Here is a 26,829-nt window from a genome sequence, read left to right on the forward strand (position 1 = left end):
GAGAGGCGTTGTCAGCCCAATCTTGCTCTCCGCCGGGGAAATAGTTCTCCCACTCCTAAAAGTTATTTTAGTTGGGATCGGGATTGCGCTTATTTAACAGTGAGAGGAAAGGCGCTTTAGACGTGCGCTCATGTACTCCGGAGGGAACGGGTATTTTGCAAAGAAATTACTATGGTATTCAATGGGATCGTTGCATTCCATTAATGGGCGCCACCATTTCTTTGGGTAATTGATTCTACGGTCATAATTAAGTTTTCGTAAAATGCCCAAGAGCAATTCAATTTTCTAATTATTTTTAATCGCTGGGTAAAAAAAAAAATCTCAGTAACCACGGCAACACTAATAAAACAGCTTATTCTAGAATTTGTCTATTATGGCTGATTGCGGTCAGCCAAATGCTTAGATTCGATTGGCATCTTGTCTAACCTATCCAGTCCTTCCTAAAGAATAAATAGGTAGTTATTTAACATTAAAGTTATCGTCGCAGGATGTTGTTTCGAGTAAAGCTTTCTTTTCTTGCAATTGACTGGTGGTGATTTTTATCAAAAGTTAAACACTCCCATGACGTAGCTCCATATAAATGTGATAAATAAATATCGCCATGTGACAATCGAGCAGTCAAGACACGTACAAATTTATATCTTTCGACAGTCAACGTTTTCATGCCTTCGTTTGTTAATTAACAACCACGACCAGGTTATAAAGCCCATTATAAAGCCCTAATACATTTTAAAACAACCAATGGAAACGTAGGCATACGGAGCCCAGAGCACCGACTGTCTCTGAGTTCCTTATTGGCTCAAACATCTGGAGACGATGTCAGCGATTGGAGGCAGCGTCGCCGCGTTCGACCAATGAAGATGCGCGCATGCTCTCTGGCAAAGCGAAGACGTTGGGCGGAATTTGCTGATCTCTGCTGTCTCGGCTGCCTGAAGGGAACGTTTGTAGCCTGTGGCGGCCGGAGCTACGTGGTGTTGGGATGGCTTGGAGGTTCCTGAGGTGAGCCTGATATCCAGAGATGCCAAGCATGTAACGAAGCGAAACATTTTAGCCGGGTTAATGAGGCCGTGAACCGAAGCCTTGCGGGGGTGGGGAGGGTCGAAGGGCCGCTTGGCAAGTTGTTGTTCCTGCGCTCTATTTTTTGGCTCTTTCGCTTCGTTCTGTTTTCTGTTATTTGTGGTTCATTCCGAAAATTATGGCTAAATTATCATCTAAACAGATCATCTAATTGTGAGCGGGTCAAGAAGCAACAGTGAGAACTGGACACGGAACCACTGATTGGTTCAAAATTGGGAAAGGAGTCCGGCAGGACTGTATACTGTCGCCCTGCCCTGATGCAGAGCACATCATGAGAAAGGCAGGGCTAGATGAATCAAAAGTTGGAATTAAGATTGCAGATAATAACAATAATAACAATAAATAATAATAATAATAATAATGATAATAATAATAATAATAATAATAATAATAATAATAATAATAATAATAATAATAATATCATCTTAAGATATGCAGACGATACCATTCTAATGGCAGAAAGTGAAGAGGAACTAAAGAGCCTCTTGTTGTGAGTGAAGAAGGAGAGTGCAAAAGTGGGCTTGAAACTCAACATTAAGAAAATGAAGATCATGGCATCTGGCCCTCTCAATTCCTGGCAAATAGATGGGGAAGAAGTGGAGGTAGTGACAGATGTTATTTTCCTGGGCTCCAAGATCACAGCAGATGGGAACTGCAGCCAAGAAATTAAAAGACACTTGCTCCTGGGGAGGAAAGCCATGGCAAATCTAGACAGCACACTAAAAAGTAGAGACATCACCCTGTCAACAAAAGTGCGTATAGTCAAGGCTATGTTCTTCCCAGTTGCAATGTATGGCTGTGAAAGTTAGACCATAAAAAAGGCTGAGCGCCAAAGAATTGAGGCCTTTGAACTCTGGTGCTGGAGAAGACTCCTGCGAGTCCCTTGGACTGCAAGGCGATCAAACCGGTCAGTCCTAGAGGAGATCAATCCTGACTGCTCTTTAGAAGGCCAGATCCTGAAGCTAAAACTCAAATACTTTGGCCACCTAATGAGAAGGAAGGACTCACTGGAGAAGAGCCTAATGCTGGGAAAGATTGAGGGCAATAGAAGAATGGGACGACAGAGAATTGAGGTGGCTGGATGGAGTCACTGAAGCAGTAGGCACGCGCTTAAATGGACTCCAGAAGATGGTAGAGGACAGGAAGGCCTGGAGGAACGTTGTCCATAGGGTCGCGATGGGTCAGACATGACTTCGCAACTAACAACAACAATTGTGAGTGTGTGGATATCTATGGAGATTCTCAGTGTTCCAGGTCATGGTTGCCCAAAGGTACTTTTTCAAAAGGTAAACTGTACTTTTTTCCCCCCTTGAAGACATTTTGCTTCTCATCCAAGAAGCTTCTGACTGGTGGAGGAGAATGGAAGGATTTATATTGCTTACAGTCATCTAGTAGTTGGCACTGAGAGTCCTTGAGGTCACTTGGGGGTTTATCTGTGCCCTGAGGGTCACCTGAATCAAAGTGCAAATGGATGTGGAATCTTTGTGGAACTGCTGAAAGGACGCTCCACCATTTATTCAAAATCAAAGAAACCTCTTGGATGAGAAGTGAAAAGGAAAAAAAAGCAAAATGTATGCAGTACAATGTAGCGAGATCTGTACAGATCTGTTCACTGGAGATACAGAACAACCACTTCACAAACACATGGCACAACAGGAGAAAAAACCCATCAGGACAAGACTCAGCAGTCCATCTGCCTTTGAAAGGCAAAGGTTACTCTTTTGAAGACAGCAAATTCCATATCCTGGACAGAGAGGACCGCCGGTTTGAAAGAGATTGAACAGCGCTTTCAACAGGGGGTGTTCACAACACAGTCCTTTCAGCAGTTCCAAGAAGGTTCCACATCATTTACATTATTTGGGTGACCCCGAAGGCACAGATAAGCCTCCATGTAGCCTCAACTGTTCTCAGAAAGAGTGCTAACGATTGCAAAGAATATAAATCCTTCCATCTTCCACTATTCAGCTCTGAATTCAAGAAGCTTTTTAGATGAGAAGTGAAACGTCTTCAAGGAAAAAGTCTGGTTGCTTTTGAAAAAAAGTACCTTTGGGACAACCATGACCTGGATGACTGAGAGTCTCCATAGATATCTACATTCTCACAAGTAGATGGATTTCTAAGTGTCATCAAATCAATGCATTGTTTTTCCCAGAATGTTCATAAAGTTAAAATGTAGAGAAAGAACTAAAACCTGAGACAGCCCAGAGTGGCTGGGAGACACATAACAAATGCTAATAAGATTTTAAAAGTTGATTTCCACCCCCCTGGAATTTTTGAGGGAATAATGGATTTTCAAAACAAAGTGAGACTGAACAAATAGTCCGTGTTCTACTGCCTAGCTCTTAATATATTTTTGCCTGTTGCATTTATAGAAAAGGGTTGAAAGTTGATTGTGTCAATTGAAAATCTAGCAGTGGCATTAGTATAAAATTTATGCTAATTGTATAATCTTAGAGTTTTTATGAGAGTGCATTGTTTTTTTAGCATGCTTGCTCAGTTCACAATTTGATATATAGCAAAAAGAGGAAAGAAAGTTATCCAACTCCATAACATCAGGCTATTGAATGTGGGGTTTATATATATCTTGTAATAGTTTCTCCTGTTAGTGCTAGTATGGGTGTGGTTTTGTTTTTGGTAATTCCTTGATTAGGGTTTTGTTTTCTTTTGGATTGTTTGATATTAATCTCTTTCTGGGTATTGACTGCTGCAGAGCTGGTATTGTCTTTTTATTTCCTTTTTATTGTCTTTTGAATGGTGTGTAAATGTGATTTATTTCTATGTGTCTGTTGATGGCTGATTTGTCTGGTGGAGGCTTCCAGAATTCCCTCCTGGGATAGGGTGTGGGTTTCTTTTTTGATTTGGGATTCTAGGATGTTCACAGAACAGCAACTGGGAACAACAACAGTTCTACAGGTAGTTCTCAAGCAGCCCTCCCTCGGGGTGCTTATGATCCAAATTTAAGTTCCAAGACTCATGCCTTCCTCTGGTCCCATGACCACCAGCTGGGCTCCATTTATGGCTGTTTGCAACAAACTGTGGTCACATGAGTTTTAAATGATGGTTTTGTCATAAAACATTTATTTCCAGTTTTTGGCAAAACTGTTGCCATAGTGATCCATTGGTTTTGTTAATGACTATGGTATTTACTTGATTACCACATTGTTTAATGACCACTGCAAAAAAGGTCATAAAATTGGGTCAGTCATGAAAATTAGAAATGGTTCAACTATGAAACTACCGTATTTTCCGGCGTATAAGACTACTTTTTAACCCATGAAAACCTTCTCAAAAGTCAGGGGTTGTCTTATACGCCTGAAAATTTAGGGACAGGGCTGGCTGGAAAACCTGGAGCGGATCTCCCATTTAGTCTGCGCAGGGAAAGCGGGACCAATTGGAGAAGAAGCTGCAGTCTGTGATTTTTTACAGGCTGGGGTCTGGGCATCTTTCCTTCTAAAGTTGAAGAGCAGCTGTAGTATATCCCAATTTGAAAGGCAGGTGGGGAAGGCAGCAGCCAGAGAAGTGGCTTAGCTCTAAGGACACATTTGACTCAGGAACTGGGCGGGCTGGCTGGAAAACCTGGAGCGGATCTCCCATTTGGTCTTTTTTTTAAAAAAATCCCATTTATATCCTGCCCTTCTCCGAAGACTCAGGGTGGCTTACAATTTAAAGCACAAATCAATGTGCTTAGCAATAGCCTTCATTCTGTGTATATGCCTGTTTATTAGGGCTTTCACCCCCCCCCCCAAGCAGCATTATTACAAAGTCAGCTTATTGCCCCCAACAATCTGGGTCCTCATTTTACCTACCTTGGAAGGATGGAAAGCTGAGTCAACCTTGAGCCTGGTGGGATGCGAACCTGCACTAATTGCAGGCAGCTGGTGTTACTTAAGGCTCTGCGCAGGGAAAGCTTTAGAGTGAATTAGGAAAAGTGAAAAAGTGAATTAGGAAAATAGGGAACGGTTGCTGGAATTGGGTATGCTAAGTTTGTAAAGCCGCCCTGAGTCTTCGGAGAAGGGCTGGTTATAAATGGAATTAAAATAAATAAAAAAATAATAAAAATATGTGTAGTTTAATGAAGAGAAGGGTGAGGGGTGACATGATAGCAGTGATCCAATATCTCAGGGGCTGCCACAAAGCAGAGGGAGCCAAGCTATTCTCCAAAGCACCTGAAAGCAGGACAAGAAGCAATGGATGGACACTAGTCAAGGAGAGAAGCAACCTAGAACTAAGGAGAAACTTCCTGACAGTTAGAACAATTAACCAGTGGAACAACCTGCCTCCAGAAGTGGTGAATGCTCCAACACTGGACGTTTTTGAGAAGAGACTGGACAGCCATTTGCCTGAAATTGTATAGGGTTTCCTGCCTGAGCAGGGGGTTGGACTAGATGACCTCCAAGGTTCCTTCCAACTTATTATTATTATTATATCCTCTAGCAGTGAGCACAACAAACTAAATCTAATTTAGCTCTTTGCATCACACCTTGTTAATGGTTTTATGTTTACATGTTTGATGACAAACAGCCTTATGTTTATAAGTGACAGTTTTCCTACTAAGCACCTGCATGTCATAAGCATTTGAATTAAAATTACCATATTAAAATCAAATCTGATGTTTTTTAATTTTTATTTGGTGTGCGTTGGAAGAGGGGTAGTCTTATACGGCGAGTATAGCCCAAACCCTATAATTTAACAGGAAATGTAGGGGGTTGTCTTATACGCCCAGTCGTCTTATACGCCGGAAAATACGGTAAGCTTCCTATACTAAGCTACTCCCCGCATGCCCCCCACCCCCTTTTTGCCTAGAAATCCCTGGTGCTCTTCCATCCAAGTAATGATGTAGCCTAACTTTAATTTCCTGTAAAACAAGGTACCTGATGAGTTACTAGGAGAAAGATAAATCTAATTACTAATTTAATTATCTAATAATGAGAACTTGGGATTGTTTGGTAATGGACTGCTTGAAGAATAAATTAGCCAAGTAATTGTTTGCTTTTAAAAAAAATGTCAAATCCAAACCTTGAAGACCTAAAATAACTTTCTATGTAAAAATTGTTTTAACTTGTCTTCCACCCCCCCCCCCTTTTTATAGAGACTTCTCATGGGAATTGGATCCTGCTTTGTATGGAGATAGGCATTATAATGTTTTTACCCGTGAATTTTATCCCAGCTTAGAAGATATTATGGGAATTGTTACTTCAGGGATTGATGAAGATACAGATTCAGCGGTATTATTTGGAACTTTGCGAGGAAGTGTGGTTGGTTTACGATATTATACTGGTGTGGTAAGTTCGGAATGATGAGAACTGGTGATATGAAGCTCTAGCTTTGTTGAGATTGAACCCCCCCCCTGTTTTTAATATTATTCATATCTTGAAACACTGGATCAGTTCGTGGACCACACAAACTATGGTATGTTTTTCCAAGTGTCAGAGCAATGATCAGGTGCCCAGACAATTGCTTTTTTTGGATTCAGAGACAATGAGCGGTCCAATAAACAGGGTTTTTAATCTTAATTGTTGGCTAAAAGCATATTGTAAATAGCATACATACAAAGCAAAGGTGACACCAAGGCTGCCAGGAGCTCCTTAATAACAATAGCAGAGATATCCTGTGGGCAGCTAGTTTCCACAGCACCTAACGCTCACTGGGTTTTCTGCAGAAGCTGCCAACAAATAGCAACAATCCCACAGTTTTAGCAAAACTTGGCAACATGACTTCATGGCCCTGCTATAGTCAGGAAATTGTAAGGTCTGACCTGTCTCTGGGATGCAAATCAAAAGTCTTGAGAGTTTCATGGCAGGAAAATCTTTGAAGCTATGTGAAGGTTTCCTTTCTTTCCCATCTCCCCTTCTCCTTAGTTCAGGAAGCAAGAGTGAAAAACAGGCTAGTTCAGAATGAGCTCTAAACTTAACTTTTCTTAACATGAAAGAATATGTCACATTCCTTGCAACTATAATGATCTTCTGCATTGCCATTACATGGTGTAGTTTGTTTAATTTGAATTTATGATGTTATATGAAGCCAGTAAATATGGCTTGTAATTTATGGTATTGTATCCTGTACAAATCAGTAGATAGGGATTAAGCTACAAATTAATGTTATATGTGAACCAAAATTTGTGTGCTTATCAGTAATTGTCTGAAAAAATGTTCAGATTATTCCCATTTTAGCATGCAAGTAATATCAAGAAAACCAGCTGTCAGTTCAATTGTTAACAGTTATCTAGAAAGCCTAAATAATTAAACACTGCTTCCCCAGTACCATTAATCCATGAAGTAAGATAAGATTGCAAGGTCCTGTTGTGATCCCACAAATTAGATTGGATGACAAAAGATAACTAAGAGCAGGGCCTTTTGGATAGAATCCATTATTTAAAGATAAAACTGTCTTGGTTAGACATTTAAGAATAACTTAGCAGTCTTTGTGTCTGGTTTAATTACAAATGTTAATTTTACAGGTCAATGATGATGAAATGGTGGCTCTCCAGAGAGAACCTAATAATCCTTATGATAAGAATGCTGTAAAAGTAAACAATGTGAATGGTGATCAGGTAGGCCATATAAAAAAAGAACTGGCAGCCTGCTTGGCTTATATCATGGACAACAAATTGGCAGTAGTGGAAGGGTAAGTATTCATTTTGAATGCTATTCCTCCCCCCCAAATAATGTTCTTGATCAGCAATCCAGTAGTTAAACATAGCAAAATAAAAAAGTTTAGTAGTTTCTAAATGAAGACTAACATTCTGTTGTCAATGGAAATTCTTGGTCATTCATGTCATGGTTGTCTCAAACATGCTTTTTAAAAGGCAACTTTTTTCCTTGAGGAAGATGACATTTTGCTTCTCATCCAAGAAGCTTCATGAGTTCTAACTGGATGGGGGGGGATGGATGGAAGGATTATATTTCTTTGCATTCATCTGGTTGTCAGCACTGTCTAAGAGACCTTGAGGCCACTTAGAGCAGGGCTTTTCAACCTTTTCACCCATTGTACCACTTTTAGGATATGGCAAAATCCGAGTACCACCAGTCGCCTAGCAAGGTGTCAAAAACTTAATGACAAAAAAAGAAGAAAAAAGTGATGAAGTACAGGTAGTCCTCAAGTTACAACTGTTCGCTTAGTCACTGTTCGAAGTTACAATGGCACTGAAAAAAGTGCCCCCCCAAGCCATAGCCTGGCGGCGCTCTTCCTCCTGTCCGAGGTTTTCATTGTTGTGAGCATTTCTGTTGAGGATTGACAGCGGGGCTGGGGTGGGGGCGGTGTTTGTTTTTTATTCCTCCCATCTGCTGGGTGGTTATAACAGGTTTTGGTCATTTCACATGACCCTGGGACACTGTGACCGTCATAAATATGAATCAGTTGCCAAGCATCTGAATGTAAATCACAAGACCCCAGAGATGCTGCAACATTCCAGCTGATCGGTGGTTCTTCTGGGCTCAGCAGAAGTGCCAGGATCAGTGCCAAGCTCCAGCTAGAGCCTGGCGCTGATCCTGGTGCTTCCGCTGAGCCCTGCAGCTCCACCCATCTCTCGCTCAAGCTTGTGCGGTGCTGCCACCGGTTAAGCTCATTCCCCTCCCCTGCTACCACTTTTCTAGGATGGTCATGTACCACCTGCCAGGTGCCAATGTACCACAGGTGGTATCCGTACCACTGGTTGAAAAGCCCTGACTTAGAGGTTTATCTGTGCCATTAGGGCAGGGGTGTCAAACTGCTGGCCCGCGGGCCAGATGCGTCATGCGGAAGCCACGCCCACCCCATTGCCAGCAATGGCAAAACCGTCCCGAAACATTGCGTGACGTCACTTGACGTCGCGAGTTTGACATGTCTGCCTTAGGGTCACCTGAATCTGAGTGCAAATGGGTGTGGAATCTTCTTGGAACTGTTGAAAGGACTGTGTTGTAGACAGGGAGAGGGGGAAGAGATATGGTCCCATCTCCATCCTTTCAGCAATTTCAAGAAGATTCCACACCCATTTGTATTCGGATTCAGGTGACCCTGAGGGCACAGATAAACCCCCAAATGGCCGCAGTGGCTCTCAGAGAATGCTAAAGACTAGGTGACTGTAAAGAAATATAATCCTTCCATACACACACCCAAGTCAGAACTGATGAAGATTCTTTGATGAAAAACAAAATGTCATCTTCCTCAAGGAAAAAACATAGTTCAGTTGCCTTTTGAAAAACTACCTTTGAGGCATGCTAGCTGTTGGTTTATAGCATCATTTTGCACGTGTTTGTTATGTGTGTGTTCGTATGATATACATATGATAAAATGATCACGTGGCATAATAAAATGTTGCATCAATGAAGTTTGATTTTATATAAAATACTTTGTAAGTTCTACCTATTAAATATTACAGAATATTATTAATCTTAGTGATTAAAAGCAAGATTTATTTCCATTTATTATTTCAGTTATCATTTGTTGATTTTTGCATTTCACTGATTTTAGGCACTGACTTCTGTCTTTTTGAAGGCATAAATTGAATACTTTGAAGTTGTTGAGAAATATAGTTGTGTTTTAATTAACTAAATTTGTTTGTATGTATCATTTTGTTCAGGTTATGTAAATAGTACTTTTCCATTTTGCATGGAAGTTTGTTATTTAAAATAAATTCTCTCAATTTTTGTAATAAAAGTTTTCCCCTTTATCTGCTAATTCCTTTCTCATTATTACTGTTATTTTTTTTACACTACTCAGGGAATATTTAAAGGAATTATATTTATTTTTGGGGAACAGCCTTAAATATCAAATTAGAATGGCATAATCTGGATTCCAATAGATAGCAAATAATTAAGCTTGCTGATAACATTGTGCTAGTCACTATTTCTCAGCCTGTTTCATTATGCTTGGAATAATAAAAGAGGAACATAAGAGAGGATAAATATGTTGTCTAGAGCTGTGTAAATCCTTTGAAAAAAGTGTTAATATGCTGCTTTAACTGTTTAATAAGTTTTGCAAGTGCTCCTTTGAATAATAAGCACAGCCCTAATATATGTTTTCCTGAACTCTTTCTACAAAGGGAAAAACAGACATGCAGTATAATACCATTGCTGTTTTTTTTTCTCTTTAGGGTTGTTCCTCATGGAGCAAATAATGCTTTCACCATGGCAGTGAAATTGAGCTTTTGGGGAAAAGAAGAGAATAAGCCAGCACTTCTAGAAAGACTAAAAATGCATGGATTAAAGTTAGCACCGCCAGGAAAATGTGAGTTAAAACTTACATTATCATTAATCAAAATATGAAGGACTTTCTCGTATAAATAAAAAAACTATAATATCCAAACATTTACTAGTTCTCATTTTCTTCAATGGCATTCAGTTTCAGGGTTTTGTTTTGAGACTGGCAGAACATCTGGCAGAGGTAGAACCCGTTACAATGGTCCAAGTCATGGTGCTATCCAAATGACAACTGAACAGGTATCATGACTCATGCTTGTTATAAAAATAGTAATAGCAATAGCACTTAGATTTATATACTGCTTTATAGCACTCTGAGCAGTTTGCAGCGTCAACCTGCAATTTGGTTTCTCATTTTATCGACCTCAGAAAGATGGATGACTGAGTAAACCGTGTGCCACTCGGGATCGAACTCTGGGCAGTGGGCAGTCAGCCAGTAATACTGCATTCTAACTACTGCACCACCACAGTTCTCAGAACCAAGCAACTCTTTATAGAGTTATATGCTAAAAGAAGTAGGACAGGGAATGTCAAGTCTGCCAGCTGCAAGATTATTTCTCTTTCCTTGAGCAATGAAAGGCATGGACTGGTCACACCAAATTGCTCTGCCTCTATCTTGAGAAAACAATTTTGTCAGTCAGTAGCCATCAGGTGAATAGAGTTAGGTCGAGGGTGGTAGGGTTTACTTTGCTCTGATCAGGAACTTCGTGACCCCTCAATAATCGTGTTCATCTGTCTTGCCTTTGGCCTGGAATATTTTCCCAGTAGATTTGAAATTACAATTAGTATAAAATTGCTCATTTTAATTTTAAGTTACAATTTCAATGTATTTTCCTTCCATCAGTCTCACTTTACCATGTAAAGTGAAATAGGATATAATATAGGCCTGTTAATATAAATATAAAATATAAAAAAGTTGAAGAATGTGTTTGAGTGTATTTTATTGTGTGAAGTAATATAATGTAGATATTATAAGGCTATTAACATATTATCCTACATTGTAGCTTAAAACCGAATTTGACAAACTTTTTGAAGATCTGAAAGAAGATAATAAGACCTGTGAAATGGAAGCAGCAAAGGTATGTAATTTGAATAAGTCACAGTGGTTAATGCTGTATTGAATACATTAATTTGGGAGGGGGTGTGCCTTCTGGTTAATTTTGACTGCTAGCAACAGCCTATAGGAGTGTATGCTATTTTCTTGGCAAGATTTTTCTAAATGATTTGCCACTGCTTTTTTTCCCGAGGGCTGAGAGAAGTGACTGGCCCATTACCTTGTTGCCAATGACTGTAATCAGTAATTAGTTGTAAGTAAGTTAAAGTTAGATGAAAAGGTAGAAAATGACAGTGAAAAAAATGAACAGCTGCTGGTTGTAGCTTTTTGCTCTGAAGAAATATTTAAACTGGAATTGTTATTTTCTAGGCTGTTTTGACTCCTTTACTTCCACACCAGAAGCAAGCTTTAGCTTGGATGATTTTGCGAGAGAACAATAAGGATCTTCCTCCATTTTGGGAAGAGCGTGATAACTTCTTCTACAACACAATTATACATTTTGCTGAAAAAAATAGACCAGAGAATGTGCTCGGAGGAATATTGGCAGATGATATGGGACTGGTAATTATTTTGCATGAGGATGTGACTAGTTATCTGTCAAGAATATTTTAACTTGGATTCTTCACTGCACAGGGATCTGAAAAGCTAATTCCAACTCTGCTTCTGTGAAAAAAAAAGGTAACCAATTGTTCAATGTATTTTAGGGCAAAACACTTACTATGATTGCAGTAATTCTTACCAACTTCCATAATGGGAAGCCTCTTCCTCTTGAAAAGAAAATTGATCAACTGGAAGAGGTGAGATATTTATCGTCTGTCATTCTGTTAAGAATTTAAGTAAAAAATAATCCATATATTTAAAGTAAGAGAAGAAACAACAATTAATTTTTTTGCTTCTGTTTTACCTTTTAGAAATACATTCCTACTGCACAAAACAACTTACAAGGTAATTTGGTCAAAATAGTACTGATTTAAGAATATTTATTTCAGATCTGCCTCAGATTCATGTGAAGTTAACATGTAAATTAAATCTCATTAAAGTCAGATTGAAGCATGTCCTAGTCTGGATTGAATTCCTTAAAAATGAATTAGAGAAATTATTTTTTTACATTAAATATGTTTGTTTTCCAATGGCTTTACTTCTAAAATAAACATTTTTAAAAATTTTCTCATAAGCACTGAATTGTGGCTCGCAGCTGAATGCTTCCAGTTCAAAAGAGGAAAGTGACTCTTTTCCCTCGCAATCTTCCAAGTCCTATCCAAAAAGGTAGAACTTTTTCCATTCTATTAAGAAGTGTGTATGTTTTGAAATATATTCAAAATTTGGATATTGCATAAACACCCCTCTCTTTTGTTCATTAAGTTAGTATTTCCTAACCTTAATAACTTGCCAGGATTGTGCACTTCAGCTCCCATAATTCTTATCAATGGCCCTATTGGTTGTGGATTTCTGGGATTTGAAGTCCACACATACGGAAATTGCCAGTGTTGGGAAACAGTGCACTGAAGGAACTTGTTTTTTTCTGAGGAACCAATTCCTTGAAGTCCAGGCGACTTGACAAATAGCAGCATGTTATTTTTTCATTCAGATTTGCCCAGAAGCTGGAAAAAAATCGAGTTCTTTAATGAATAGCATTGTGAAAAAAAAATGACTTATTATCATTTTTCACACTTATAACCATTGTAGCATCCTCATGATCATGTTATCAAAATTCATACTCTTGGCAACTGGCTTATGTGATGGTTTCAGTGTCCTGGAGTCATGTGATCACCTTTACACTTTTTGACAAGCAAAGACATTGGAGAAGCCAGATTCATTTAACAGCTATGTTATTATCTTAACAACTGCAGTAATTCACTTAACTGTGGCAAAAAAGGGCGTAAAATGGGGCAAAATCCATTAACAAATGTCTCGCTTAGCAACATAAATTTTGGACTCAGTTACGGTTGTACGTCAAAGTTTGCCCTGTAAACCACCATAATAACCTCTTACTTATTTAGGCAGGTATTTAGATGTTTATTAAGTGACCTATATGATTCTTTATGGTTCGGTGTGATATCTTAATTCATGAAATTGGATTATTGGATTAAGCCTTGAGTTAAGTTAATCATGCTAAGTGTTTAGTACAGACATACCTAGTGGATTCCTACATATTCTGATTTATTTTGACTCTGGCTTCTTCCTAAAAAACTTGTTGCCTTCTGCATATTGATGAATTACAGCTCACAATATCCTTTTTATTGTTTTATACTATTAGAACTACTGAAGTTTAGAATTCAGCAGTATCTGACAGCCACATACTACAGAAACTTTTTGTTGTAAAATGGGTGGGATATCTAGTTTTGGGGAGTGAGTTGCACAACTATCAACTATCAATTCCAAGCTCAAAGAGTGATTGGCAAAGATGGTTGTAGTCAGCACTACTTTATTTTATCCATCCATCTATCCAATTTCTTAATTGCCCATCTCCCACAAATGGGTCTTATTTATGTCACCAAGCTTGTTTATAGGTTGAGCAAGTAAAATTTGTATCTTAAAACAGTTGGATATAAACATATAAAATATTACTTTTTTCTCCCCTCTTCCCTCATTTTCGGTGCTTTAGAGTTATGGGCAAGAAATTGAAGTGCACAATAAGCAGTGACACAGAACCTGACCAAGAAGTTGCACAACAAATAAAAAGTGAGTTAATTATTTTTGATTCTATTATTTTTTTTTAGTATCTTTTCAATTTTGCTTACTGTGATAACGTATTTTGTTTTCCAGCTAAAGGAAAAAAACCAAAATCAAGAGCAAGGAAAAGGAAACTAGGTAATGATACTTCACCATTCTGTTTCTTCTCTCCTGATTCCTTAGAAATCTGATAATACTAGGATACGTTTTAAAACTGCACTGATTATTGTTGTGGGATTGCAGAATAACAGAATTTGAAGGGATCTTGGAGTCTTCTAGTTTAAATTAGGTAGTTAGGTAGGTAGATATGTGACCTAATATTGGATTAAATAGTACTTATAGCTATCCTGAAGGTCTTGGTATTGCTTATTACAAAGAGATAGATAAAAATCAACTGGATTTATTGAATTTAATAATTATTTAATCAACCACTTTACCCATAGTGGCAAATCATGAGCCAGAACTAATCTCTTTTTTTTTTACTTCAGCTATGATTCTGCATGTAGTTTAATTCCTTCTTCCAGTTTTCATTTGTACCCCTGCATCTGACTGCTTTTAGCAAAATTTACAAGATGTCCTTTGCTTTTTTCCATCTCGTATATAATGATTAGGGGGCCTCACTGGCTGGGGATAAGGATCCAGGCAATGAGAAATTGATCGTTATCATGAATCTATTGTGTGTATAACTATTTTAACTTTTTCATCAACTGTGATAAGGAAAGTAATGGCTTGTATAAATGTATACATCAATGTATAAATCAAGAGATGCATGTTACAGCTATAGCTGTCTATATAAATGATGTAAATAGAATGCATGTAAATCTTTGATTTTAAATTGACATTATCTTGACTCGTGTAACTTCTGTTGAAGATTAAGCAAAAACATGAAAACTGCTAAATTAGTAGTTAGTGATAGCTCAGAATGAATGACTGCATTTTATATTACTTAAGAATTTCAATGGCTGGGTAGTAAAACAGGTATCAGTAGGATTATAGATGATATGCTTGGAGTAGAAATATCTTCTTATTAGCATGTAGTTTAGTCCTTAACTGAATAACACTAAATGAACTATATAAGTACCATAGCATATACAAGTTGATAATTGTATTTTTTCCTTCTTTCCAAGATGATGTTCCTGCACAACCAAAGAAAAATGAAGTTGATAATGTTAGAGGGACGCTGATAATTTGTCCACTTTCTGTCTTAAGTAACTGGATTGTAGGTTTATAATTTACATAGTTTGTACTTCTTTTTTTTTTTATTGAAAAGTTTTAAAATACAGTTTTCCCTTAAGAAACCCCCCTTCCCCCTCCCTGCTCCCCCCTACCTCCCCCCAACCTCCCTCCCTCCCCCCCTCCCTCCACCCTCCCCCTCCCCCCCCCCGACTTCCCAGAGCTAAATACAAGGTATATATATAAAAAGCAATCATAAACAATCATATACTAACAACTATAAGTTCTAAAATCCATCACTCTCTAGCTTATATAGGAAAAGACACACCTTAACAATATTAAATATATATAAAAAACTAGAATTAAAAAAAACAAGAAAAAAACAACGAAAGAAGACTTATTCAAATGCTACGTAAAACTTCTTAACCCTATACTTGTTCTGGATAAACTCAATCCATTTTCTCCATTCCATAATATAGCGTTCTTGCGAATGATCTTTCAAATAAGCCGAAATCTTCGCCATCTCTGCCAGGTCGGAAACCTTTAAAGTCCACTCTTCTATGGTCGGCAATTCCTCTTTCTTCCAATATTGGCCTATCAAAAGTCTTGCCGCCGTAATTAAGTTCAACATCAGCTTAGTGTCCACAACTGTAGCGTCTGCAATTATTCCCAACAAAAAAAGTTGCGGACAAAACTTTATCCTCTGTTTAAAAATCTTCTGCATATTCCACCAGACTTTTATCCAAAAAGCCTTAACCTTTTTACAAGTCCACCATATGTGGAAATACGTTGCATCTTCATCACCACACCTCCAACACTTAGGCTGATAATTCGGATACATACTTGCAAGCTTTTTAGGATCTAGATGCCATCTGTAAAACATTTTGTAAAAGTTCTCTCTTAAATTTTGAGCTTGTGTAAATTTTACGTTCCTCACCCAAATCTTTTCCCACATGTCCATTGTAATAACTTCCTGGATATTTTGGGCCCACTTTATCATACAGTCCTTAACAAGCTCTGTTTCCGAGTCAATCTCTATCAATGCAAGGTATATCCGTTTAATATGTGCTGACCCCTGATTTCTAATCTGCTTTATCAAATTTCCATCAGTCATTGTAAATCCATTTTTCTGGTCTTCTTTCCACCTGGCCTGTAATTGAATATATTGAAACCAAGTTTGAACAACCTTCTCTTCTCGCAAGAGGCTATATGATTTCAAACACCAAACATTCCTTTCCAGGCTTAAAATTTCCTTGTACGTAGTCACATCATGTTTGAAACCAGCATGTATATTTTCTATTGCGTGTTTTGGAATTGCCCACAATGGTATCTTGCTGCTTAGCTTATGTCTATACTTCTTCCAAACTCTCAGCAATGCCTGTCTTAAAATATGCATCCTAAACACAGTATCTACCTTCTTATCATACAACAAATATGCATGCCAGCCAAACAACAAATCATGGCCCTCAAGATTTAATAACCTCAATTGCGTCAAATTAATCCAATCACTTATTCCTACTAATGCAGCAGCTTCATAGTATAATTTAAGATTAGGCAGTTTAAGGCCACCTCTCTCACGAGTATCCTGCATAATCTTAAGTTTAACTCGTGGCTTTTTCCCTGCCCACACAAATTTATTGATACCTCGCTGCCATTCCTCCAAATTAGAATCTTTCTTAAGAATCGGTATCATTTGGAACAAGAATAAAAATTTGGGCAGGACATTCATTTTCACTGCTGCAATCCGTCCCAGCAAAGACAATTGCAATTTTTGCCAACTCTCCAATTCCTTTTGAATTTTCCCCCATAGTTTTTCATAATTATTTTTATATAGCTTTGTATTGGAGGGCGACAAAATCACCCCCAGATATTTAACCCTTTTAACAATCTCAAATCCAGTTAATCCTTCTAAGAGAGCCTTCTGTGAAACTGTCATATTTTTAGCCAAAATTTTAGTTTTCTGTATATTTACTTTAAATCCAGAAACCTTCCCATATTGTGTTATTATCTCCATCAGGTCCACAACAGAGTTCTCTGGCTGGGTCACTGTAACAACCAGATCATCTGCAAATGCTCTCAATCTATAGTCCTGATCCCCAACTTGTATCCCTTTAATTTTTTCCGAGTTCCGAATCTTAACCAATAGTATCTCTAATGTTAACACAAATAACAAGGGCGATAACGGACAGCCTTGCCTTGTGCCCTTCTCAATATTACATGCTACTGTCAGGCTATTGTTAACTATGATTCGGGCAGTTTGTTTTTGATATAATGCCCTAATCGGCTGTAAAAAATTTTCCCCAAAATCCATTTTATCTAGAACTTTCAACAAAAATTGCCAATTCAATTGATCAAAAGCCTTTTCAGCATCTAAAAAAATTAGCGCTGCAGAGATCTGGTTGTGCCTTTCCAAAAACTCTAACACATCAACTATATGTCTCACATTATTTTTCATTTGCCTACCACTAATAAACCCCGTTTGATCCCCATGAATCACCTGTTGCAGAACCCTCATCAGTCTATTAGCCAAAACCTTAGCAAATATCTTATAATCTGTATTTAAAAGCGATATCGGTCTGTAATTTTTAACTAAAGTAGCATCCTGGTCTTCCTTCGGAATCAAAGAGATAAAAGCTGTTCTCCAAGACGGAGGCACCTTTCCCCCCCTCTGGATTGTCTGGAACAGTTCCTTTAACGGTTTTATCATCTCTAATTGTAAGTTTTTATAGTAGGCCGCAGTCAAGCCGTCCGTGCCTGGTGCTTTATCCACCTTCAGTTCCTTAATAGCTCTAAAAATTTCTTCTTCTGTAATCAGTTGATTAATCCCCTCTTTTTGTACTTGCGTAAGAACCGGGATGCTAGCCTTCTCCAAATACTTATCAATATCTTTTGCATTAATGTCCTCTTTAGTATATAATTTCGAGTAAAAATCCACAAAGGCGTCCTTAATAAGATTCTGTTGATACACAACCCTTCCTTTATACTCAATCTTATCTATATTAGATACCCTTTGTTTTTTCCTCAGTCTATAAGCTAACCATCTGCCTGGTTTATTAGCATTGCAGAAAGTATTATGCCTAGCAAACCGCAGATTGGTCGCCACTTGGTCAGCCATTAATTTATCAAATTGTCCTCTTAACAGTCTAATAGCCTCCTTGATCTTCACATCCTCTGGGTTCAAAATCAAAGCCTTTTCTTTTTCCTTTATTTCATTCTCCAGTTCTTTCCTTCTAGTTTCCACTGCACGTCTATGTCTATTATTCATATATATCAACACTCCTCTCATGTAAGCCTTGCTAGCATCCCAAACCATATCCATAGAGGTACCCTTATTCATATTACTCTCAAAAAAATCCTTCATCCGCTGTTTGCATTCTTCCACATTTCTCTGATTTCTAAACAAATTCTCATTTACGCGCCATGAGCGCCTATCTCCTTTTTCCTTATCAATCTCCAACCACACTGGACTGTGATCAGAGATAATTCTTGCGCAGATCTTCACCTTTTTAGTTCTCAAAAGAAAATCATTAGTCAACAAAATAAAGTCAATCCTTGAAAAAGATTGGTGTCTCTCAGAATAAAAAGTATAATCCTTCTCCTGCAGATGTCTCTCACGCCAAATATCTCGCAATTCCAGGTCATCCTTCATTTCAAAAAAAGATTTAGGCAGTCTAGCATGACTTGGAATGCGCTTAAAGGCTCCAGCCTTATCCAACTGTACATCCATAACTCCGTTCCAGTCCCCCATAAAAATAAAGAATTTATAATCCAACTGGGTAAGCTTTGTATGAAGTAAACTAAAAAAGTCAGCTTGTTGTTGATTCGGTGCATATAATCCAACTAAAAGCGTCTTTTTACCTGCTAACAACAGCTCAATCATAACATATCTTCCATGCTTATCTGCTTCGATTAGATCCGCTGTTAAGGCACTTTTAACATAAACAACCACTCCATTTTTCTTATTCTCTGCAGAAGCAACAAATTGCGTACCCAGCCTCGAGTTCAATAAGTACTTTTGATCCAAAACTCTAATATGCGTTTCTTGCAGGCATATAACATCTATCTTAAATTGTTTTAAATATTGAAAAACTTTCTTCCTCTTCTGCGGTGAATTTAGTCCATTAACATTCCAGGTTAAAAATTTAGTTGCCATGTATATCCTCGAAAAGCTCTTGGACCACAGCTTTGATAGGACTAGCTTCCTTAGGCCGTGCTCCTCCCACAGCTTGGCTATGAATGCGTTGTGAAGAATCTGAAGGCTTTTGCTGATCTTGTTCTTTTATTTTCTTTGCTCGTTTTAAGGCAGCACGTGTCACTCTTTGCTCTCTAGGATCATCCAAAGAAATTGTAGCTTGATCTCCTCCAGCACCAATTTCCTCTGTTTCCTCCTCTTGTTGTTCTTCTTCTCCAGATCCCTTTCCAGCTTCCAGAAGCGTTAATGGGGTTGCTTTTAAGACATTATTGTAGAAATCACGCGCTTGCTTCACAGTAATCAGCCTGTACCTTTTACCTTCATACATCACCATCAGCCCATCTGGAATCTCCCATCTGAACCTTATATCTCTTTGCTTAAGCTCTTGCACAAGAAATGTATAGTCCTTTCTTCCCCTTAAAATCCTTGGAGGAATTTCCTTTAAAACCAAGACTTCTTGTTCAGCAATCACGACCTTAGCATCATAGGCAGCTTGTATAACTTGATCTCTAATTTCTCTTTTTGCAAAATAAACCACCACATCTCTAGGCAATTTTCTCTGTCTAGCAATCCATGAATTCACCCGAAACACTTTGTCCATAGCTGCTCTTATTTCAGATGCTGGCTGGTTCAATACCCCTTCGAGAGCCTCAGAGATCAGCTGCTTTAAATCTTCTTTAACATTCTCTTTTAAACCTCTGATTCTGACAGCAAACTGCATCTGGTAATATTGGGTAAGGCTTAACTCCCTTTCCAATTTGCCTCTTACATTTTCATTCTCGCGTGCTTTTACTTCTAATATAGCATTCCTTTGAGCCAAATCATCCACTTTTTCATCTAAATCTTCCACACATTCCGCCACTTTATGCACTGAAGTCAAAATGTCTACCCTCATCACGCTATACTTCTGTTCCATCCTCTCTTCCATTCTTTCCTCGAATTTCTCCAATTTCTCCTCCATCTGTGCAAATTTATCAGCAATTGATTGATTAATTGACTCCAAAAGTACCTGGGCATGTTTATCCAGAGCATCTCGCAAATCCTTCGATGTCAGCACTTCAGGAGGGTGCAACGCCTGTAGTGATGATTGTTGCACCGGCGAGGATCCTCCACTCCGGAGAGTTTTAGAGGGAGGTTTAGCCGCCATCTTTTAATCCTCAATTATGACGCACTTTTAATTAAAGTTTAAAAAGTCCAACAAGTTCGAGAGTATAATAAAATAATCCTCTTCACCTTTTTCCCTCTTGCACCGCTCTGCCTGCTCCTTTAAATCATAGTCCTTTCTTCAGGCAGGGATGGTTCGCAGACGCCTGGCTCTGCTCCAAAAAAATCGGAGCAGAGACGACGGCCAGCTGGGAGCAACCCAGGCTTCGGGGGAGTTCGATCCTTCAGCCGCCCAAGCTCCAAGCTCAGGCGGCCTCGGAGAACTCTACCCCTACCTGGGGCCTCACCCCCTCCTCTTCTCCCGAGGAGGGGGCTTCAATTTCGCCCGAACAGCTGATCGGCGCTGTTTCGGGCGAAAAAACAAACAGCTGAGCCGCGGGCAGCCAGGGGAGGCTGTCTTCGGCGCCGCGCCGCCACCGGAAGTCCCATAGTTTGTACTTCTTGATGTTTATAGATTGCAACTCTTAAATGAATGCGGGTTTTTCTATATTGAATGAAGTAAAACACTGTTTTTTCTTTAAATTCTTTTTCAACTAGAATATTGTTTTGCAAGATAATTTACAGTGCATTCAGAAAGTATTCAGACCTCCTTCATTTTTGTCAATTTTGTTATGCTGCCGTCAGATTCTACAGTTGTTGAAATTCATTTTTTTCCTCATTAATCTACACTCAGTGCCCCATAATGACTAAATGAAAACAGAATTTTAGAAATGTCTGTAAATTTATTAAAAAAGAAAAAAACTGAAATATATTGGAATAAGTATTCAGACCCTTTGCAACAACACTTGAAGTTTAGCTCTGATGCCTCCCATTTCTCTTGATTGTGGCTGACATATTTCTATACCTTGATTGGAGTTGTTGAGGAAAAAATAGGACTGGTAGTTATGTTTGCCACCTTGGTGTCCCTGTGGGTTTTACCTGCTAGTTGTGACTGACTTTAGAGAGTAGTGTTCATCTCCATTTCTTAAGCAGAGAGCCAGCATTGTCTGGCGATGTTTCCACGGTCATGTGGCTGGCATGACATCACACCTCAGCAGAGAGTGTATGGTGAAACTCAGAATGATACCTTGCCGCATGCTTATTTACCCTATCTATTTATCTACCTGCATTTGCATGCTTTTGAACTTATTTATTATTTATTTATTAATTTTATTTGTATACCGCCCTTCTCCCGAAGGACTCAACTTCTAGGTTGGCAGGAGCTGGGACAAGTAATGGGAGCTCATACCGTCTTGGGGCACTCGGGTCTTGAACTGTCGAGCTGTAGACCTTTAATAGTCTAAGACTCGGCATCCTAACAACTTTCAGTTATATATAAAAAAGGCAGGATATGATGATGATGATGATGTAGTTTCTACTTTCACCAAAGTAACTAAATCTCTTAATCCCTATACTTGAAAGAAAGGCACATCATTTTTTAATTTTCTTCATATCAAAACTAATGTAATTGCATTTCCTCTGGAATCATAACTGAAGAAACAACTGACAGCAAATAAATCTGTTTTAGGTGAATAATTATCACTGTATAGCTTTATTTTTTTTGTACCAGGAAACTTAATGTAACATGGATTAGAGCAGAATTTGCAGGTTATGAAATTTATGGCACAGCCAGTTGTACCTTTTGGTCAATTCTCATTTTAGGACCAGCTTGACCAACATGTTGATCCAAATATTCAGCTAAACACTTATGTTTACTACGGCTCAGAACGGAACAAAGATCTGACAGTACTTTCCAAGCAGGATATTGTCTTAACAACGTACAATGTTTTAGCTACTGACTATGGGGTGAGTATACCGAAAAATTCCAAGAGCTTTTTTTTTAAAGAAAGGGTAATGTAAAATTCATATAAATTAAGACATTTTCTCATGCTGAATTTAGTTTCAAACTTTTTAAAACTGCTGGGAGTAGTTTCATTGTGCTACTTTGTTTTTCAAATCCTTCATGCATTGTTGTTTGGCATTAAGGAGGTTATAGTTTTCTAACAGGGCTGCCAGATTTCATCTAATATTACCTGTATTGATCCTACCTCTTTCTTTAAAAGGCTGAAAATAACTTGGTAGAACTGACAATTGTAAAAAAAAGTAATGCTTTCTTCAAAGAGAGCTTGATTCCAGCTGACTTCCTGTTGTTTTCCTGGGAACTGTGTGGAATTGATTTGCCATTGTCTTTTTTTCATGTATTCCTCCAGTTTGTCCATTCATGTTTTAATCAGGCCTGACCCTGTTTGACCTTTGGGCCCAGACAAGGTCAGCTACTGTCGGCTGGTATTGACAATTGTAGGGATGGCACAGAACTGGTAATCTAAACATGAATCCAGCTGCTAATATTCTGCTGTGAGAATGGTTTTTACAGAAGTGAAAAGAACTTTCAATATTCCAGATTTTATTTTGTATTGTATTGTATTGTATTTATTAAATAAATAGATTTATATGGCCGCCTAATTCACACACAATGACTTGTATTCCACTTTGTAAAATCATTCTTCTGGGGAAATTCTCAAAATTCCTTCTCTCTGTGTGTGTTTTAAATAAGATGACTCATCCCCAAATGCTTGTTCAACGTTTTATTTATTTATTTCAGATACCAAAATAGCTAATGTATTTTCCCTCTTCCACTTTGCAAAATCATAAAAGCTCTTCTGATGAAGTTGTCAAAAACAAAAAAATATTTGCCTTTGTATTTTAATAACGACAGCAACAACAATAAAAAAAATTCACCCCCAAATGCTTGTTCGGCATTTTTTTCATTTCAAATACTAAAGTGGCTAATATATATATCTATATATCTATATATTTCCAGACCAGAGATAACAGTCCTTTACATAAATTAAAGTGGCTGAGAGTTGTGTTGGATGAAGGTCATACAATACGAAATCCAAGTGCTCAACAGACAAAAGCTGTTCTAGACCTGAATGCAGAAAGAAGATGGATCTTGACAGGTATTTATGCTGTAGATCAGGGGTGTCAAACTCAATTTTATTGAGGGCCACATCAGCATTGTGGTTGCCCTCGAGGGGCCGGGTGGGTGTGGCCAGGGTGGGTGCGGCCTACTGGGTGGGCGTGGCTAGAATGCGTATGGCCTACTGGGTGGGCGTGGCCAGCTCTACATCGTTCGCATCAAGGGTGCCTATGGGGTCCTGGGCAGGAGTGGGACAGATCTGAGGGTCTCTGGGCCAGGGCCAAGGCAGCGGGGGCTGTTCCCTCAATGTTTCCAGGATGGCTTCAGGGGCCGCATGAAACCACTTCGCGGGCCGGATCCGGCCCCCGGGCCTTGTGTTTGACATGTCTGCTGTAGATTCAATATTGCAGTATATACCAGGTTGGGGACAGTTGTCTTAACAGAATGCTGCATCTTCCTAACCATTGTTCATGGTCCTTCTCTTTGAAAATTTGAAGTGCCACACATATCCACAAATCTGAGGAATGATAAGATTCAGTAGTTCAGTCCTGTGCAGGTGGTCCTCAACGTTTGAACATTTGTTCAGTAATTGTTTAAATTACAGTGGGGCTGAACAAAGGGACTTGCGTTCAAGTGTCCAACGTAAGGACTATTGCAACACCCCCCTGAATCATGTGATTAAAAAACCCTGCACTTTACTACCACATGGGCGCTGCAACTCTCCCCACCTGCCTATCTCCCACACCCCCAATTTCAGCCACCCAGATGGCCCACTAATGCACGTAAAACTGCCGTAGCTTGAGAAGCCTTATCACCCACCCAGCCCACTAGAGTAAACAAAGCTGCTGTGCTTCAGGAAGATTCACTGCCTGCCCAGCCCAGCGTTGCAAGCAAAGCTGCCTCAGTTCAGGTAGCCTCATTCTCCTGCTCACTCACCAAGCCTACCTGGCCATTTTTCTAACAGGCTCGATTCTTGCAATTCTTTGGAAGCAACCATCTCTATAGGAGAAAGGCTCAGACAGTGGTGTGAGGCAGCCTAAGTAAGAAGGCTACCTTCTCATAGACTGGGTGTTGGAACCAATCTGGTCACTAAATGAGGAGTGGAGTATGAGATACTTTTTTGTTAAGCAATCCTTGAGACTTATTTTACCTAAACCGAGTAAGCGTGATGCACGGCGTATTTTTTTTCTGTCCTTGTTTCAGGCACGCCTATTCAGAATTCTTTAAAGGACTTGTGGTCTCTCCTTTCCTTCTTAAAGTTGAAGCCTTTTACAGAGAGAGTGTGGTGGCACAGAACAATCCAGCGGCCTGTCACTTTGGGAGATGAAAGGGGGCTTAAGTATAAACTGCATCTAATATATTCTAGATATTCTATGAAGATTAGCACAATACATGTGTAAACTAATGCTTTTAGCATTTAAAATATTCTTTAAAACACTTTTAAGTATTGAAACCTTCAAGTTTAGATAACATTCAGAAAATATTCAACTTTACCTTGTGCACAAGAGCTGGCTTTGCGATTTTGTATATGGCATGTCTGATATTATAGATTGTTTTGTGAATATTTCCATATTTGTGCGTGATATTTTTGTGAATGTTTCCATATTTTCTGATTGATAGGATTATAGATTGTTAGAATATTTCTGTATTTTCCTAGGCGTTTACAATCTCTGATTAAGAGCATTACTCTTCGAAGAACTAAAACGAGCAAAGTTAATGGGAAGCCAGTTTTGAAGCTCCCAGAACGTAAAGTATTTATTCAGCATATTACACTTACAGATGAAGAAAGTGCCCTCTATCTCTCTGTGAAAAATGAGACTAAAGCTGCTATAAGCAGGTAAATAGTGCCAGCTGTTAAATGGGAAAATAATTCCATTACCTGTATTAAATTCTGATTTATATAAAGAAGTAGATTTTATACAGAATGACATTTGCATATTTTAGGATAAACATTGCTAATATGATTAATAAATGATGACCAGATTAAAATAAACTATGAAAACTATAGTAACATTAATTTATTCTAATCAGCTGTTGCATGGTTGTATGTTTATACAAAGTGGGCTTTTCTCTAAGTACATCTGCAAGTTTAAGTACGTGTGAAAAACAGTCATAAGTCACTTCAGTGGAAGACTATCTGCATTGCATACTTTAGTTAGACTGACTCATTAGTTCAATTTTATAATCGTTTTTGCTGCTAAAAAGGGTATGCATGTGCCTATGTGTTTCTGCTTTTGTTGATGGTGTCAAAGAAATTGTAAGATCTATTATGTATTATGTTATGCATCTATTATATTATGTGCTATCATTGGTGTCCATTATGAAAGATAAAGCAAAGTGGAATCTAAAAAATGAAGCACAATTTATATAGAATGATCTAGATTGCACTCAAGAGATAAAACCAAAAATTTCTTAATGTGAATATAATGGGAACAGGCTTGTTTTAAGACATGAGAGCTGGTGAAAAAACAATGAGAGAATGCTTGGTTTACTGGATCAAATTTTTTGCAAAATTCTATTCCAATGCAATAATTTTGATTCAGTAAATAGAATTTGCAAAATCCTATTATAACAAGTTTGTTTTACTATCGACATTATTCTTTAGGTATTTTACTGAGGGAAGTGTTTTGGCCCACTATGCAGATGTTCTTGGTGCTTTGCTCAGATTGAGACAATTGTGCTGTCACCCATCTCTCTGTTCCAGTATCTCTCCATCCAGTTCTCTAGAAAGTGAGTACATTTTAACAGTTCAGTAGACATGTAACCTGATTTTTTATTAGCTATTATATAATAGAGTGGTAATTTGTAACTGCATATATATCAGGGCTGTACATTGTTTCAATTCAGAAGAAACATTGTGATTTGAGAATCAGATAAGACTGCTGACAAATACTGAATTCCAAAAGCTCTTCTTTGGAATTGATTCTGAAGCACAGTCCTAATATATACATAGCTTACAAGCTCTATCTATAATATTTCTTTTTAATGTGTAGGTACTTCTGAAGAACTGCGTGATATATTGATACAGAAGATGAAGTTAGTTCTAAGCTCTGGATCAGACGAAGAATGTGCTATTTGCTTGGATTCGCTGACTCTTCCTGTGATAACACACTGTGCCCATGTGTTCTGTAAGCCGTGCATTTGTGAAGTCATCCAAAAAGAAAAGGCAAGTTATTACCATCAGGTACCTGCACAAAATTATTTCAGACTGATGTGCATTAGTCCAAGATGGGTGGACAGTACTTCGTTCTTTTATTTTCTTTTGCTCACACTAATGTGAATGTTCTCCAGTATCCTATGGCTGGGGTCCCCAACCCGCAGTCTGTGGACAGGTGCCAGCCCAGGGACCATTGGGATCTGAGCCACTCAAGTGACAGGCAAGCATGTGAAGGTAGCCCACTTTGCCGCCACTGTTGGACCA

General features: G+C 38.5%; 1 protein-coding gene across 2 annotated transcripts in view; it reads left to right on the forward strand.

The window, feature by feature from the left end:
* The first annotated feature begins 762 nt into the window (after positions 1-762).
* HLTF (helicase like transcription factor) overlaps positions 763-26,829 on the forward strand; it is a 33,427-nt gene continuing 7,360 nt past the window's right edge. The window contains exons 1-19 of one of the 2 annotated variants that reach the window (XR_014026604.1): positions 763-999; positions 6,167-6,359; positions 7,535-7,701; positions 10,148-10,281; positions 10,396-10,493; positions 11,258-11,332; positions 11,677-11,868; positions 12,012-12,104; positions 12,219-12,252; positions 12,483-12,573; positions 13,913-13,989; positions 14,074-14,118; positions 15,108-15,199; positions 22,151-22,294; positions 23,310-23,448; positions 24,612-24,747; positions 25,066-25,245; positions 26,014-26,138; positions 26,402-26,799. Coding sequence is in view for 1 of the 2 variants with exons in the window: in XM_081329067.1 (XP_081185193.1) it covers positions 980-999; positions 6,167-6,359; positions 7,535-7,701; positions 10,148-10,281; positions 10,396-10,493; positions 11,258-11,332; positions 11,677-11,868; positions 12,012-12,104; positions 12,219-12,252; positions 12,483-12,573; positions 13,913-13,989; positions 14,074-14,118; positions 15,108-15,199; positions 22,151-22,294; positions 23,310-23,448; positions 24,612-24,747; positions 25,066-25,245; positions 26,014-26,138; positions 26,402-26,574 (2,208 nt within the window). In the remaining variant the exon portion in view is untranslated. The remainder of the gene's footprint in view (positions 1,000-6,166; positions 6,360-7,534; positions 7,702-10,147; positions 10,282-10,395; positions 10,494-11,257; positions 11,333-11,676; positions 11,869-12,011; positions 12,105-12,218; positions 12,253-12,482; positions 12,574-13,912; positions 13,990-14,073; positions 14,119-15,107; positions 15,200-22,150; positions 22,295-23,309; positions 23,449-24,611; positions 24,748-25,065; positions 25,246-26,013; positions 26,139-26,401; positions 26,800-26,829) is intronic. The other variant, XM_081329067.1, reaches the window with a different exon arrangement.

The sequence above is a fragment of the Vipera berus genome (genome assembly GCF_964194415.1).
Source record: "Vipera berus genome assembly, chromosome: 5".
Classification (NCBI taxonomy): domain Eukaryota; kingdom Metazoa; phylum Chordata; class Lepidosauria; order Squamata; family Viperidae; genus Vipera; species Vipera berus.